This window comes from Australozyma saopauloensis, chromosome 5 (genome assembly GCF_035610405.1).
Source record: "Australozyma saopauloensis chromosome 5, complete sequence".
NCBI classification, from domain to species: Eukaryota; Fungi; Ascomycota; class Pichiomycetes; order Serinales; family Metschnikowiaceae; genus Australozyma; species Australozyma saopauloensis.
The window spans coordinates 760,427-776,440 of record NC_086135.1 but is presented as its reverse complement, the minus strand read 5'-3'; the positions used below and the strand labels follow the sequence as shown (position 1 = coordinate 776,440).

Sequence of the window (16,014 nt, the reverse complement as noted above, 5' to 3'; positions counted from 1 at the left end):
GGGATATATTTGAGAAAACAAAGGTGTCATAGTATTCAATGTTAAATTAATGCTATACAAAGCCTGGCTAGCTCAATGGCTAGAGCGTGAGACTTTTAATCTCAAGGTTGCGGGTTCGACCCCCGCGTCGGGCTTTCCTTTTTGCCTCATGTATTGACAGAGCACTCTGTTTTTTTTTTTGAATCTGATTTCCGCTAATTACTTGGTCCAATTACGAGATTCCGAATTTTCTGCAAGAGCCTCTATAATTTATTTCTCATGTTCCGCATCCAGCATAGATTTCCACTTATCGTCTTGGACCCAGTATCTCAATTAGGATAACGGTCGCGATAAGCCCTATTGGGAATAAAAACCCCGAAGCATGGATTAGCCTAGGGATCTCTGAAATATATAAAAGACGGCCCTCTGGACCAGTTCTTTCAAATTCTTCATTCGATATCGAATTCTCTCTCTTCTCACACAAACCCACCTAATACTCGCCAAAAATGCCTATGTTGTACAAGCCAGCCGCTGAGGGAAAGGAAGTCAAGCCTCCTCAAATCCCATCTCCAGGCAACAACTCCTTCTTGGGTGACACTTTCACCTCCGACGCCCCTAAGGAAGAGCAAATCTCCTGTGGTTTCTACAAGCAAGAGAAGGGTGAGCCATTGGTCTACTACTACCACTACGATGAGATGAAGATCATCTTGGAGGTTGAGGGTGAGTACTGGATCTCCGACGAGACCGGGTACAAGGTTTCCACCAAGCCAGGTGATGTTTTCTACTTCAAGAAGGGTACTACTATCACCTTCGAGACTACCGGCTACGGATATGCTTTCTTCACTGGTTTGAGACCAGCTGGCGAGGCCTAATTTAAAAGCGTATAGATTTAGATAGATATAGACACCCATTAACAAAAGTCGCGTAGGAGAACAAGCAATTGATAGTTTGATATTGAATTGAAGGATTTTCAACAAGAAAAAAAGAAAGAAAAGATACATTTTCGTGAGATTGAAGATTGGCGATTGTGGTGACTGGGAGCTCTTTCCAGAGTGTACTCTCTTTCGGAAAGTAGAACATCAGAAACGTGAGATACAATTACGATTGAATTTAGCTAGAAGATTTTTTAGAATAAAAGTGGCGAAAATGAATGCGAACCATTTGGATCATCAGTAGTTCCAGATCACTTGTGGATCTGGGCTAGACGATTACTGAACTTCCAAAAATCATACCTATGAAATACCTCTTTCCAACCAATTTTTAATCAATAGCTTCAATATTACATGAAAGCAAAAAAAAACCTCACATTAAGAAAATCGACGGAGTTATCCATACCCTTCCTTCTCTATCAATCTCAATGGAAGTGTATAGAATCTCTATACGCGCACTAATATAAATATTACTAGAACTCCAAGTTTCACCTTCAATTACACCCACTCATTCCAAAATGCCCATCGACTACTCCAAATGGGACAAAATCGAGCTTTCGGATGATTCGGATATCGAGGTCCATCCCAATGTTGACAAAAACTCCTTCATCAAGTGGAAACAGAGAGATATTCATGAAAAGAGACAGCAACGTAACATCGAGATCAAGTCCATCTTGATCCAATTGACCATGTATGCCAAACTCAACGAGCGTGTGGATTTCCTCTTGGCGACTTTGTCTCCTCCAGAGCTCTTGGATGACGCTAAAGTGATGAAGGTCTTAAATGACAAGTTTGATAAGTCAGAGAAATTCGACTACGAGAAGCTTATCAAGGAGAAAGGCGACTCTTTACGTAAGGGATTGAAGGACTTGCTGTTTGATGCTGAAGAAATCCAGAACACGCCGCCATACAACGAGATGATTGAGGATCTTTTCGTCCAAGTCAAAGAAGACCACCCTGAGGCTGCCACAGATGCGGCTAGGTTGGCTGGTTATATCAAAGAGCATCGCGCTAAAATCGATGATGTGTTGCTGAAACTGACTATCAAGCTTGACGACCTCCTTTATCAGAAGTCGCTCTTGATCAGCAGTGATGACTATCACACTGGATTCGACCGCTCTTTCTTGAATAAAACTAAGGATGAAGAGCCCGAGGAGCGTAAGGAAGCAAAGGCTGCCCCAGCCAAGAAAACCGAGACCTCGATCGAAACCATTAATTCGCCTAAAGCGGCCCAATTTGAAGATCCAGCAGACCAAGATCTCTTCGACCAGCTCGAAGTGAAACCTGCCACAGCCGAGTTTGCCAAAATAAAATATACCGACCTTCAAAAGAGTGCAGAGTTCCTTGTCAAACATCCTTCCATTTGTACAGAGAACCAGAAGGACTCTCTTATAATGACAGCTTTTGACTATCAACTTGAAGGTGACGAAGCTTCGGCTAGACAAGTGATCTACCAATCTTTATTGCTTCAGTATATTGCACAATTGGCTGGACCAAAGGCTTCTAACGATCAAAAAATCAGAGCCATCAAGCTCTTCTTCTCGAAACTCAAGGATTCCAGTATTCCTGCTAGTCACGCGTTTAACCAAGACGTCGAGAATACAGTGAACCACATTCGCAACAGATGCGAGATTCTTAAACAGGAAAGACAGGAATCCGCCGGTGACGAGGGTGAAGCTTTGATTCAATTGAAATCCCTCGATGACAGCACGACTTTAGAGGTCAATTACCCTGAAGAGGGTACCAAGGAACATGAGATCTTTGTACAAAAACTATCTCCTGAAATGCAAGCTGCTGTTCTGTCCGGCTCGTTGGACGAAGTGAATAAGGTGTTTGCTGAGATGAAGGTTGAAGACGCCGAAGCTGTGCTTGAAATCTTCCAAGAATGTAATGTAATTGGTATCAGTGGTGTGCTCGAGAACGAGGAGGAGTTTCAAAAGTTGAAGCTGGAGGCTGCCAAAGTTGAAGAGGAAGAGAGCAACCGAGTCGATATTGCAACTCCAGATACTGTGGATTAGCTTAGCTTGTGTTGCATAATTTGAAGTTATATAATGATAAGCTATAAATAGTAGTGAAGATTGCCAAAAATTTGCCCAGCAATCTATTAATTCGAGTCTTGGAAATATTGTACCATTTTACTTACGTCCCAATTTAGCTAACATGTCCATGAGTGCACTTCCAGTTTCAGGTACGGGAGGTTGCAAAGGTGCTGAAGATGCCGGATTATACATCGGCTGGCCCATAGGGTTTGGTGCTGGCGGGTACCCTGCAAAGCCCGCATTTTGACTAGGAGGAACAGGCATTCCAATTGGTGGATTCTGGTATCCCGCTGGTGGCATTGCATTACCAGGCACGCCATTGTATGGCTGCTGGAATTGAGGTGCAGGTGGTTGTGTGTTGAAGTTCTGTGGTGGTGGGGCTCCCATCTGATTGTTCCAGGATGATCCCTGATACTGGTTGTTTCCCTGGTAGCCGCCATTGAAATTAGAATTGTTTCCATGTCCCGAATTGTTTCCTTGGTAGCCAGAATAATTATTGCTTGGATTGTTGTAGCTTCCACCATTGTTGGAATTATTGTAGTATTGATTGTTAGGGCCCTGATTCCCTTGCCTCCAGTTTCCTCTTGGTTGCCAATTGTTGTTCATATTGTTAGGACCATCATGACCCCTGGGACCGTACTGATTTCCATGATAGTTTCTGTTATTGTTTCTGTAATTGCCACGGCCGTTGTAATTGTTGTATGAGTTTGGACGCCAATTGCCATGCTGCCTGTCGTTTTGATATGGTCTCTGAGAATAATTCTCAGAGTTTTGGTAACTCTTTTTTGGAGGTTTCTGCTGTTTTGCTTTATCTACAAGCTCGCAAACATTCGTTGGGGTGACGCCCAAGTACTCGTCAAATTTCACACCACCATCAGCAGTTTCTTGGAAGACCTGTAAGTCAATTGCTGAACCCTTAACGACACAAGCGCCAACAGAGCCCAGATATGCGGCTTCCACCATCTCTTCTGAAGTTTCGTCGCTAGAAAGGGATTTTACAGAGTATGTGAGACCAGCGTTGCGAAGACTGTTACGGAAAGCCTTCCCGAAAGCCTCGTCACTTCCATCTGTGACAAATATTTGGAGATCATTATTGTCGCCTCTGAACCTTTTTTGATCGTTGCCGCCTTCATCGAAGCGTTCTCTACCTCTCATCTGACCCATTTGTGCATTCTGTCCATGAGGATTCTTGTGACCATACGAAGTGTTGAAACGCAAGACACGGCCCTGAAATGGAATGTCTTTCTCTCCTTCTACACAACTCTGCGACTGTTCTGCAGATTTAAACTGTGCAAACCCATATCCTAGCTTGATGGTGATTTGCACTACGTCTCCATATTGATTTAGAACTCTGAACAATTCTTCCTTCAACCGAGGGTTGTTGAACAAATTTCCAATGAAAAGTCTCAGTCCAGGCGGGAATTTATCAAGAGTCTCCCAGTTGGAGTTTTCAGCCTCCTCTTCTAGAAATTTGTTCCAGGCTGCTTGTTCGTCACTAGTCATAGGCTGGGTCAAGTCTGGCCGCGCTTTTCCAGTGATTGGATTGATTGGAACAGCAGACGAGTTTTGGTCGTTTAATGTAGGTAATGCGACGTTTTTAGTTTGGAGAAGTGCTTGGATAGCAGCCATCTGCTCCTCTGGACTGAGCTTCGCAAAGGCTTCCAGTTTTACGAGATCACTTTGCATGACAGCCTCATAAGCTTCTTTCAAAGCGTCGGCGGCGGAACAGTCTAATTGGGGTGTTTCTTTCACAGGTTCGTCCTTCTGGTTAGCGGAATTTAGGCTACTGGGCACTGTGACTTCAGGATCATAATCTTCATCTTCTTCATCCTCTTGTTCTTCACTGGGACCAACATCGCTCTCCGAAGGTCTTGTTGTCTCCAATTGAGGCTCGGAATCAGATGCAGAGTCTTGATGATCAATATCAGAGTCTTTCTTTAGTAGTTTAGCAGAATTAGTAGAAGTTGCAGAATGCGTAGAGTCGATAGAAACAGCAGAAGCATTGGAGTGAGGATTCTCAATAACACTGTGCGTATCCGCAGAGGGAGTCTTAGCAGCATCTGCCGTCTTACTGTCAATAGAAGCTTCCGGATCGTAGTCTTCGTCAGAGCTATCTACATAGGCAGGAACCTCAGAAACATTCTCTTGTGCTTCTACAGTAGAGGATTGAAAATCAGAACTACTTGGGGTGGAGTTTACTTGTCCAATTGTGAGAGAATCAGTAGCATTAGCAGGAGTAGAGCCTGACTGAAGGCCATCCTTTGGCGAGTCTGGTGAAAAGCTTGACTCGCGTGTGACATTTTCTTCTACGTTAGCTGGGTTTTGTGCCATTGCTGCCGGAATTAGGTTTACTTGGGTCAAAAAAAAAGAGTTGAGGGAAGATGAGTAGGTGAGTTATGCAGTCTGGCATTGAGGGAGACTGGTCGCAGAAAAGGAGTAGTTGGTTGAGAAATAATGAGGCCAAAAAATCAAGAGATTTTTTCGTTTTATCTTTTGTAATTGCTGTGTGGAATTGAGTGTATGCAATGTTATTGCTCATCTCGGCTTTGTATCGTATCGGCTATTCGTATGGCACAGGGAGTCTACAGTCACTATGTCCCTACAAATACATTGTTAGATTGAAGTTTTAGAAGTAGACATCAGGAAAATGACAAAACACAAAAATGCAAAAGCAAATTAACAAATACAATTGCAGTGTAAATCGTTTGCAATCATGTTGCATCCATTTCTGGGCCTAGATGTCCGGATGCTTAATCAGAATCTCGGCTAAATTTCCGTTTTGGGCCGCAGCACCCTCCACACTTGTCTACACAGAACCATTTGTATAGATCAAAAGAACAGATATTCATCAACACAGTTTCTAATAATACAAGGAACTGGTAGAGCATGAGGAACATTAATCCTCCAATTTCACAAATTCGAAAGAAGTTTTAATAGTAATGACGAAGTATCACCTATATCAAGCCATTCATGTCAAATTCCATACTCCTGTCACACTGTCACACAGATAAATCATGTAAGATAATCTCTCTCTCCATTTCCAACTATAAATACAATACAGATCGACACTCTTCCGAAACCCTTGTTGAATTTGTAAGCACGGGCAACCGAACGTCTGCGCCCCCAAATCTACTGCCAAGTCATGTTACATTGTGTTTCATATGTGCATATCGTACCCCCCCACGCTGGAAATTAGTCCCCCACCCTGTGCAGCAATATGCCCCTCGCAGGACTATAAATACGGGATTCTGCGCACACTTGACCATAATTAGAACACACATTTCTACATACTATAAATCACAATATGCCTTTGAGAGTTGGAATCGTCGGAACCGGTATTTTCGCCACCGACTCACATTTGCCCGTCATTCAATCCCTTCCGGAGCTCAAGCCCTCTGCAGCATACAACAGAACCAAGAGCAAGGCCGATGCATTCGCTGAAAAGGCCAGCATTGAGGCCGCGGAGGTGTACGAGAACCTTGACGACATCGTTGCTTCGAGCAAAGTCGACTTTATCGATGCGTTGTTGCCGGTTCAAAACAACGTCAACGTGATCAGAACCGCTATCAAGTTCAACAAGCCAATTGTGGTGGAAAAGCCAATTGCCGCCAACTTGTCGCAGGCACGCGAGATTGTTGAGTTGGCCGAGGCCTCAAAATTGCCAATTGGTATTCTCGAGCAATGGGCCTTCTTCAATGGAATCACCGAGGTCAAGAAGGTGTTGCCCAAGATCGGTGACATCATCTCTTTCACATACAAGGCCACTGGTCCATGGAATCCCGACAACAAGTACATGGCCACGCCCTGGAGACAAAACCCGGAACACATTGGTGGTTATTTGAGTGATGGAGGTGTTCACCAATTGGCCCTTCTCACAGAAATCTTGGGAGAGGTCGACACTGTCAGCGCTCAGACCAAGCAGGTCAGAGAGCTGAGCGGTACTGACGATATTTTGTTCTCTACATTCAAATTGAAGTCCGGTGCCATCGGTACCTTCACTTATGGCTCTGCCTTCGGTGCAACTGACAAGTCTACCAGTTTGACCATCTACGGTACCAACGGTTCGATTGTATACGACTTCTCACCTTCATTGCCTAAGCCAACCGTGACCTACCAAACCGGCGGTAATTCCAAGGAGGCCTCTGAGAAGACAACCATTGAAATCGACGAGGTAAACGCTTTGGAGGAGGAGTTCAAGAACTTCGCTGAGGCCGTCAAGGCCAAGGATAAGAGTTTGGTGAGAGTCCCACCAGCAAAGGCCTTCCACCATTTGGCCATCATCGCTGCTGCTCTTGAATCCAGCAGTAACGGTGGCTCTAGCACAAAAGTTGAGCTCCCATAATTTCACTTTGAAACTGTATTTTAATAATATGACATTTTGTTCATTTTGAACTTACCCTCTTTTATGTAGTACCTTGATCGTTTATTACTACCACAGTCTGTGTTGGGAGTCGCCTGATTCGTGCTGATGCAATGAGCCCAGAAACCTGAAAATGACAAGAATGTGCTTTAATTCTGGAAATCATTGTCTTAACAATTTCCGAAATTAAATTCAGACGGTGCCTCGATCTGTACCACTTGTACCAACTAATATCTGACGAAACGAATGGGCTTATGCATGCAATTCGTTTAATCACTATTTACGATTCAGAGTATTCTAATTACTCTCATAATCGCGATCGTTGAGTACGCCCAGACAATCGGTATCACTAAGGGTTTCCGGTATTTCCTCATTCAAATTCTCATCGAGTTCAACGGCAATAGCTTCATGGGCAGGAAAAGAGTCTTTATCTGATGGTAAGAGCGTAGCAATAGGCTCCTCAATTGGGATAAGACTAGTTTCAGTTTCAGCATCCACAGAATACACATTGCTATGATCATGAGTGTCAATCGTAGATAATGAGGTAGCAGCAGTCATATGACTAGTACTTTGCTCAGCAGCAGTAGTTTCTATAGAATTCAGTGTTTCAGAGAGTTCTAGATCGTCTGAGGCAATAGATGAATTCTCCTGTGAAAGCTCATTGACGGTTTCCTCGTCTAAGGCACTCTCGACAGTGTCTATCATATTGATTTTATTTGATTCTGTTTCTTGAAGAGGAATTTCTTCATACTCATTTTCAAGCACGGTAGTTGTACTCAGAAGTGTTGATGTGGTGGCTGTTAAAGAAGACTCTAGGATAGTTTTGGAGTACAGGGAAGGCCCCGGAACGATTTCAGAATACAGATGTGTTCCAGGCTCTTCAGTTTCTGCGCTCCATGTTAGAATTTTCAGAACATCTTCGACATCTTGAACATAGTGACCATACGAACTTGTCAGGGTGGGCGCGATCGTTAATGTTGACATGATAGACTCACTATTAATGTCCAGAGACGATAATCCATAATCGATCTTTTGCGTTAATGTTTTTGATGTAATCCAATTGACGACGCCAAAGGTCTTGAGAATAGTCCACATGAGTATTCTGACGGGTGTCTTCAACACTCTACGCCAAAGCACCCACGCTGAGCACAAGAGAAGAAATCCCACAGCCATGTAGATTCTTCGCTTATCATTTCTATCTTGTTTCTCGATAAACTTGACAATCTGTCTGGACTTCAAAAGTATCGACTCCATGTCGACCATTTTCGAGTTGAATGTGTTGAGATCCTTGTACTGTTGATCTAGAGAGTCTATATTAAGTTCTGTTTGCATCACCGACATGGTCATCAATTGACGAGTCTGTTTCAAACTGGAGGTAATATTTTTGTTGTGCGAGGTGATTTGTTCTTCTACAGAGTGTTCCTTAGCTGATAATTTGGCCGATCTTCCCTCAAACAAGTCTGTTGATAACGGCTTTTTTTCAGTATCCGTGGCAATGCAATTATACTTCGCCAACCTCTGTTCATGGATGGCTTGATTCTCCTTGGCATACGCACTCAATTGAGCCTTTTTGAGCTCAAGCTTCAATGTCAGCTCCTTTTGTTGGTAGAGCTCGTATTTCTCCCTGAGAAACAATCTTTCCGTTTCTTCTTGATTACTGTTACGTAATGCTACATCAATGACGCATAGCAAGTCTGGGATTCGTCGTATAAGTTCATTGGCCTCTTTTACTTGAGTTGACCTTGAGACTTCCGGAAGCTCGTCTGAGTCTGAAATATATTGGCCACTAGAAATTGTGTGGATGTGCTTGTAGGCAGATCGCTCTAATTGGTCGATTTCCTTTAGACATGCTTTTATTGTGGCAGACATGGTTGGGACTAGGTGTCTGTAAGTATATTATGGAGAAGTGAGGATTGGAAATGAGAGTGAAAAATAGAACACAATTTGGATACGAATTTGGTGGGCCTTCCTGAATTTTTTTTCCAGATTTTCAGCGACTTTATTCTTTTTTGTTTTCAGCTTGGAACATCGAATTTGTGTAGCTGACTGTTTGATTGAGTTTCAAGTCCACCAGCTCTGTTTAGTATCTAGGCCGAGTTAGAAAGGACTCGATCGTGAATCCACACATTTATTCTTTATATATCGTCCTGAGTTACAAAAATTCCCAATTAAATCTTCAACATTGTCTGTACGAGATCCTCTAGAGGACCGTAGTCACGCCGACTAATTAAGTCAAACTCGTTGCTAAACAAGACGTAGTGCTTTAGACTTGTATTGAGATGACTTTGCAAGCCCAACTCGGAGATTTCATGGAAATGATGACAGTAAATATGCGCATAGATACGCAAAAGACGCTTGAAGATGGTTTTCACCAAAGTTGGAAATTGTTGGGGGAAAGGAGCACCGATCTTGGATGGAAAAATGTTATCGTTGTCGAAGAAGTTTTGAATCCAGTTCATCAAATTCTCCACGTACTCACAAGCCGGTAATGAAACTGGCTTCTTCAACGTGACTCCTCCACTCCCTGAAGCTGAGGTATCTTGCCACAAATACTCATACTCCTCTGTGGCAATCATCCTAGGACATGTTTGAGGCGAGCAGAACTCGGTGATGGAACCATACAACATATTGATTTGGTTATAGAAATCAACCACATGGACAGCTAGCCACTCGTTGACATCCTCATCCTTGGGAAGTTTGACTGCCTTGATTAGCGCGTTATCGGAGCCCAAGGTCTGCTCAGCATAGTTCCGGATATCCTTGTGTGAGGTTATGTTTTGTGTTCCTGGTGTCGCCAAAACCGTTTGGAACGGCAGGTTTGAGTTGTATTCTGGAGACTCCTGTGCTGAAAGATTTGGCAAAGGCGGCAAGTTTGAAGCCATGGAGTGTGGCATAGGCTTGGAGTCTGGTGAAGGGGATTTCAACTTGAATCCTCTGGTGGATCTCAATGTATGAGTATTGAAGTTTTGGAAAAACGACATATTGTAGGGCGTATTATTTGGGTTGTAGTCAGACGTTTGGAAAACGCGATGGTTTCTTTTGGAGTAGGTTCTTATGGGTTTTGGGGTTAACTATTTGCGACGAAACCAAGGAGTCTAAAGTGTGGAGATCGTATCAAGCAAGAAATGTTGTAAGACGCTGATCAAGGAAGAATCAGTAGAAGTAATGCAGTACACGGTTTTGCAGTAGCTGCTACGCAAGCGATACGTAGAAGGTTTCTGTGTTCTAGAGTGAACTTGATGTTTACAAAGAGGCCTGTTTGGGATAATCTGGGGATTAGATCACAATCTGGGCCTTAGCCGAAGACAAAGCGAACACTAGGAGATTTTAAATGAGGCACTGAAAAAAAAATGTTAGAAAGCTTCGATTTTTTTTAGTTTTTTTTGTTTTCAAAAATGGTGCTTGGGTACTTTGCTATAGGAGCATTTAGGAATTTGGTTTTGAATGCCGAAAAGGAATATTTGAAACTAGCCAAAAATCATTAACCAAATATTTAACATATTATTGCTTATTGCAATCTCTTGAGTTTTCAGTCGCTATATCCTGGCTTGAACACAGTTGCCCTGTAGGCTTTGCACTTGATAGATCGTTTCGAATCATCCTCAATTAATTTGTTGACAAATTGGCGACACAGCTTGCTTCTATGATGATTCAAATCACACTCTTTCATCACATTGAGTGTGTTGTACTCTGTAAGAATAGCTCGCTTTAGCTTTTTGAGTGCAATAATCGGAACAGGCTCTTCCTCCTTCATCTCCGGGCTTTCTTTTTTGGGTTCGGGTGGTTCGAGTTTCACTTCCAAAATTTTAGTAGTGCTTTCTTGACAATTGGTTCGACGTAGAGCCGATAATGTTGTTGTAAGATTCTGATAATTGAGTTGCACCAAATGGCGGCCATAGTACGAGAATACAAACGGGAATTTGAATTCTAGGTTGAGAATTAGCGACGAGAGCGCGTACTGTAGATTTTCCATTATAAAGTTGAAGTGAATTCTGAAGGATGGAGTAGACACTTGAAACTCAATACTCAATTCCTGGAAATATCCTACGTCTGTCTCAGAGGAGAGTTCAGTAGAGATAGAGTCGAAAACTTGGCACCGGAGGCCAACTTCACATGACTTTTCATTTAAACCCAACTTAAAAATTTCATCTTCTGGTTCGCTAGAATTACTCTTGTCTAGTTTCCAATGTGCATCCTCCGACTCATCATCAAATCCATTGTGTTTCTGATAGCACAAATCCAGCCACAATTGACTGTCAACAAATAAAACACGGATTCCTCTGCTGGCCTCACTATCACCCAAGGGACATCCATTGACGATTACTCTCAAAGAGATCTATTGTTAGTCTGAAACAAAGAGAATAATACGAAACTACATACATTTATCACTGACTTAGGTACAATTATTTGTCCCGGAGAACAATTTACGGAATACAGTGCTATGAAAACAGTATCTTCGTTCTTGAAAATGAGTTTTGACATAGAAAGGTACTGAGAAGTACCAAATTGGTGGATTCGAGGATCTGAAACATTCAGTAAAACGGAAATTGAACTCGGCCAGAAAAAATGAAAAAATCAAAACACAGCTTGTATCTCACTTTACTATTTGCTCCGATATCTCCATGCAAATTTAATTTTGTGATTTTTTCTGAGTGAGTTTGTCTTCCCTTCACATTGCAATCGAGTTATCGCTAGGAACAGTACTCTGCACCATTCACAACGCCAATCTATACGCTGAAACGCTGTATCTGACCCATTGCTTTGTATTTGTTGTACAAACCACACATTCCATTCTCCCATTCACATATCTTATGCATTTTCCCTACTCATTTCCTACCATATGAAATACACCTTCTCAAACACAAGCATAGGTCTGTGCATTACGGTGCAGAAACCTATCACCTCCCATCTCACAAAAAAACACCTCCTTTCGCTACCCCGCACACCACGCCTTCTTGCAGTATATAAACGCTTGTACAAGCTCCGATTTTTCGTGGAGCCAAAGTATCAACTCAATTACTGTAAGCTTCTACGCCGTCGATTTGAACGCAACGACTACCAATTGCGACGCGAAACCTTCTTGGGCATTTCTACGCCCATAGAAGAGGATGAATTGGCACATCGTCTCGCCAATACTTATGCATTTGTGTTCAATGCGTCTTGTGCTAAGAGAGATGAGATACCTGTGGTAAACTTCTATGAGGATTGGAAGGAGGCGGTTGAGCCACGAATTGAGACAAAAATATTGAGAACGGTTTTGAGAATGTATTACGAGGCCAGAGACCAACAAGATCTACAGTATGATTATCGCTGGGTGGACTACACTAAGAAGTTCTATCAGGAGGCTGAACAAGCGTATCAGAAGAAAAAGCCGCAGACGTCGGTGAACAAGCTACATCGAGAGAAAAAGGCGCACTACCTCGGCTTTTTCATGGCCGAAAAATCTGTAATGTCTCTAAATGAGTCTATGGGTCTCTGTCTCTAATTCACCTATACTGCATCTTCCCCCATTTCTTACCCCAGTTCTTCCCCCAATATCCCCGTCTTTTCCACAATTGTGACAGCTCTAGTCTCAAAATCGACAATTGATACAATGGTTTGGAACCCCTTTTCGTCTCAAAAACAGCTGAATCTTCCACCACCCCAAGTGGAGCAACGTTCTCACTCTCCATTGGGATTGGCTCCTCCAGAGTCGGACATTGCTCAGACCCTAGCTCAGATCTCAGATGAACAGCCGAAGGTTGCATTGGTCAATGCCAAATCTGCACAAGAAGGTCAAGAGTCTGTTAGCAAATTCGTAGCTGCTCGCCCCAATAACATGTTCATAATAGATGGAGAGAAGTATTCGGAGGAGAGTATCATCTGTACCACTGACGAGAGAGGAGACAAAACATGCTTGCGCCTAATGTTCAGCTCGTTGGAGCTCTTTAGGCAGATGCAAAAGCTTGAGTATTTCTGCTCATTGCCTAACGATATCGACGCCACCTACTTTGAGTGCAGAAAAATTACATAGTCACTTACGGTCAATCAAAGAGAATTTGTTCAATTCACAACCCAACCTGAATATGAGGATTCTTATAATTGCTTTTTTTAGGAGACAAGAAGAGCACACATAGGCAAAAGAAAAACGAGTAGACAGTAGATTGGCGAATCCAAAGCCCTGATTGCCCAGGAGATCACAGGCACGGTGCTGTTTCCCAGCAAAATGACAGAGTCCCGACTCTCGCCCTCTGTAGATGATTTTCCGCTTTTGTATTTCATGGCGCTCTCTGGTTGCAGCCCAGGAGCCGCCAACACAGGCAGAACCGGTTCCGAATCAGCAGGCGTCGGACCTTCCACAGAATCATCAAAGGCATCATCAGTTCCAAACAATTGTTTGTACTGCTCCTTGGTGGCGATGTTGATGTTGGCACAAGCAAAACGAGTCAGGTCAGCCTGGTGAATCACAAGAGAGCGACCCACGACATAGGCAGGATCCTTGGCATCCAAGGAGAGGTAAGAGTCAAAATACTCGGTCTGGAAACAGGTCGTGTTAATCCAACCATGCTTGCCTGTCAAGTCTCCAACCTGGCAAGCACCATCGTCGCCCACCAAGGGACATTCGGTCAAACCCTTGTATGGGTCAAAGTGACCTCCAACGTCGTCACAGGCGTCACTGTTGGCACGTCCTTCATGAATATGGTAGTAAAAGGGACCGCCGGCCTTGGGCAAGCCAGTGAAGTCAATATGAACCTTCACTTCACTTCCAGTGGGGCTTGAGAAAAAGACGTACCCTTTTGTGAACTTATTCACACCCTTTTCAGGGAAATCGGCAACGGCGACAACCCTTTTGGGGTTTTTGGTGGCCTTGGGAGCGACGTCGGCGGCAGCAAGGCTCAAAATGGAGCAGACAGAGAAAATCTTGGTCAATTGCATTGTTTAATGGTGGTTGATGGTTGTCTAAGAATTCAGGGTCCTGCGAAATTGGGTGCAAATTAACACAAACTCCGAGACATGTATATGCAGGTGATCTTAAAGCGACACTGATTGAGATAGTCGAGGTGCATGGGATCAAGATTAGCATTTTTACGGGCCTTAGTTTCCAAATGATAATTGACAAATGGATAACCTTTGTGTTCCGTAGATGTAGACAAGTTTGTGATAGTGGTGATGTGGTGCGATCATCTCCTCTACACATTGCTAATGTAGCAAATCCGAGGGACTATCATCCTCTTCTACAATGTTTATAGCCGACATCTATTACCCAATGCTAAATTATACCATGAAAGACTCTCCGCAACCACAAGTACCCTTGGAGTTTGGATTCTTGAACACAAACCGTTGCGACAACTTATCGTCTAGCCAGTCCATCTCGGAGCCGACAATCGAGAACAAGGCCTTTGAGTCAATCAATACCTTGACACCATTTTGCTCCACTGTCTCGTCGAATTTTCCTGCCTCGTTGACGTACTCCAAGTGATACGTGAGTCCAGAACATCCTCTATTCTTGACACCAATACGGATAAGTTGTGGCTCCGGTTGATCAAGCAATGCTCGGAGATGGTCAACTGCACTATCAGTCAACGTTATGAGAGCCTTTCTTGGGCGCAACTGACGTCTGGGCTTTTTCTCCTTCACCTCGGTCTTTTGTGGAGAAGCCTCAACTGCAGCTTCAGCTTTTTGTTTCACAACCTTAGCAGCAAGCTCTTCTGCGCTTATTGTGGTATTCTGTTCGTTTGAGGTGGTAGATGCTGTGTTCTGCTTAGGAGCAGTTGGAAGCGATATCGTAATCTCCTCCTGCTGTGGCGGCTTCGTTTCCTTTACCGGCTGAGGCGTCTTGAGCCCATGGCTGGCCCATCTGGGTAGGTTTGTTTGCTCCTCGGCCCACTTTGTGGCCAAATCACTGGACCCGAAACTGCTGCCGAATCTAGCAACCGGCGATCTTTTGGCAGTGGCCGGCACCGTCTGCATGAATCTCTTTTTGGCATTGAGTGAAACGTATCGAGAGAATACGCTCGTGATGTGTGGAGATCCTTTGCGCAACATATTGTACGAGGAAGTTGTGTGATTAGTTATGACAAAGGATGGTTGGAAATGCAAGTCGTGACTGATAATAAGAGGGGATCTTGTGGCCAGATGATCGGTGTCACGTGTAATAAATAACCAACAAGGAAGAATGTGTTGAAGTGATGATTTTTTCGAAGAAGCTCGAGTTTATAAAGAAGTGCTATATCTGAGTAAGTATTTCTGTTGGCACTAAGCACAGGTCAGATGGAGCAGCTGACTGCAGGAAAGCGGCGGTCCGGGGTGCGAATAAGCACTATGTAGGTATTGCTATTGGTCAGGGGGATGATTCCGAGTCCGGATCCGAGCAGGTTTGGGTAATAATCATTGGAATCTGATGTGAGTTGATTAGACTTTTTTACGGAAATATGAGTTGATATTAGTGCCAATCGCTTTTTTTTTGTTAATTTCTTTGGGAGGTTGTGGCAGTACTTCTTCTATTTTTATTGAGTCATATGACTCTGCTTGTAAGCGCCATGACTCCCTGAGTTGGATTGTTATTCTTCTGTAAAATCCTGATGGATTAATTTTCAAGAAATGGCTGTGTTGAATGTGAAAACTTAGCATGGTGACAAACTTTAACTGGTGTTTGGTGTATATGCTTTTAAATTGCTTTTTGCGAGTAAATGTACAGTTTCAAGGTCAATTGAATAATACTGGAAGA

The 16,014-nt window shown here is 43.3% G+C and overlaps 8 protein-coding genes and 1 non-coding gene across 9 annotated transcripts; 3 read left to right on the top strand and 6 right to left on the bottom strand.

Moving 5' to 3' along the window:
* The first annotated feature begins 61 nt into the window (after positions 1-61).
* Positions 62-134, top strand: PUMCH_004231. The gene has a single exon. It is a non-coding gene; the product is annotated as a tRNA-Lys (tRNA).
* Positions 135-455: 321 nt separating this feature from the next.
* Positions 456-980, bottom strand: PUMCH_004230 (uncharacterized protein; the record flags this gene model as incomplete). Its single annotated transcript, XM_063023175.1, has 1 exon — positions 456-980. The coding sequence occupies one exon, from the start codon at positions 978-980 to the stop codon at positions 456-458; it is 525 nt and encodes a 174-aa protein (XP_062879245.1).
* A 446-nt stretch (positions 981-1,426) lies between these two features.
* On the top strand, positions 1,427-2,926 carry PUMCH_004229 (uncharacterized protein; the record flags this gene model as incomplete). The annotated part of the gene is made up of 1 exon (XM_063023174.1): positions 1,427-2,926. The coding sequence occupies one exon, from the start codon at positions 1,427-1,429 to the stop codon at positions 2,924-2,926; it is 1,500 nt and encodes a 499-aa protein (XP_062879244.1).
* Positions 2,927-3,043: 117 nt separating this feature from the next.
* On the bottom strand, positions 3,044-5,278 carry PUMCH_004228 (uncharacterized protein; the record flags this gene model as incomplete). The annotated part of the gene is made up of 1 exon (XM_063023173.1): positions 3,044-5,278. One exon carries the CDS (start codon positions 5,276-5,278, stop codon positions 3,044-3,046), a length of 2,235 nt encoding a protein of 744 aa, XP_062879243.1.
* Positions 5,279-6,251: 973 nt separating this feature from the next.
* Positions 6,252-7,289, top strand: PUMCH_004227 (uncharacterized protein; the record flags this gene model as incomplete). Its single annotated transcript, XM_063023172.1, has 1 exon — positions 6,252-7,289. The coding sequence occupies one exon, from the start codon at positions 6,252-6,254 to the stop codon at positions 7,287-7,289; it is 1,038 nt and encodes a 345-aa protein (XP_062879242.1).
* A 315-nt stretch (positions 7,290-7,604) lies between these two features.
* PUMCH_004226 (uncharacterized protein) lies at positions 7,605-9,176 on the bottom strand (the record flags this gene model as incomplete). Its single annotated transcript, XM_063023171.1, has 1 exon — positions 7,605-9,176. One exon carries the CDS (start codon positions 9,174-9,176, stop codon positions 7,605-7,607), a length of 1,572 nt encoding a protein of 523 aa, XP_062879241.1.
* A 299-nt stretch (positions 9,177-9,475) lies between these two features.
* Positions 9,476-10,288, bottom strand: PUMCH_004225 (uncharacterized protein; the record flags this gene model as incomplete). The annotated part of the gene is made up of 1 exon (XM_063023170.1): positions 9,476-10,288. The coding sequence occupies one exon, from the start codon at positions 10,286-10,288 to the stop codon at positions 9,476-9,478; it is 813 nt and encodes a 270-aa protein (XP_062879240.1).
* Positions 10,289-13,397: 3,109 nt separating this feature from the next.
* On the bottom strand, positions 13,398-14,222 carry PUMCH_004224 (uncharacterized protein; the record flags this gene model as incomplete). The annotated part of the gene is made up of 1 exon (XM_063023169.1): positions 13,398-14,222. One exon carries the CDS (start codon positions 14,220-14,222, stop codon positions 13,398-13,400), a length of 825 nt encoding a protein of 274 aa, XP_062879239.1.
* A 339-nt stretch (positions 14,223-14,561) lies between these two features.
* On the bottom strand, positions 14,562-15,332 carry PUMCH_004223 (uncharacterized protein; the record flags this gene model as incomplete). Its single annotated transcript, XM_063023168.1, has 1 exon — positions 14,562-15,332. The coding sequence occupies one exon, from the start codon at positions 15,330-15,332 to the stop codon at positions 14,562-14,564; it is 771 nt and encodes a 256-aa protein (XP_062879238.1).
* Between the last annotated feature and the right edge of the window lie 682 nt (positions 15,333-16,014).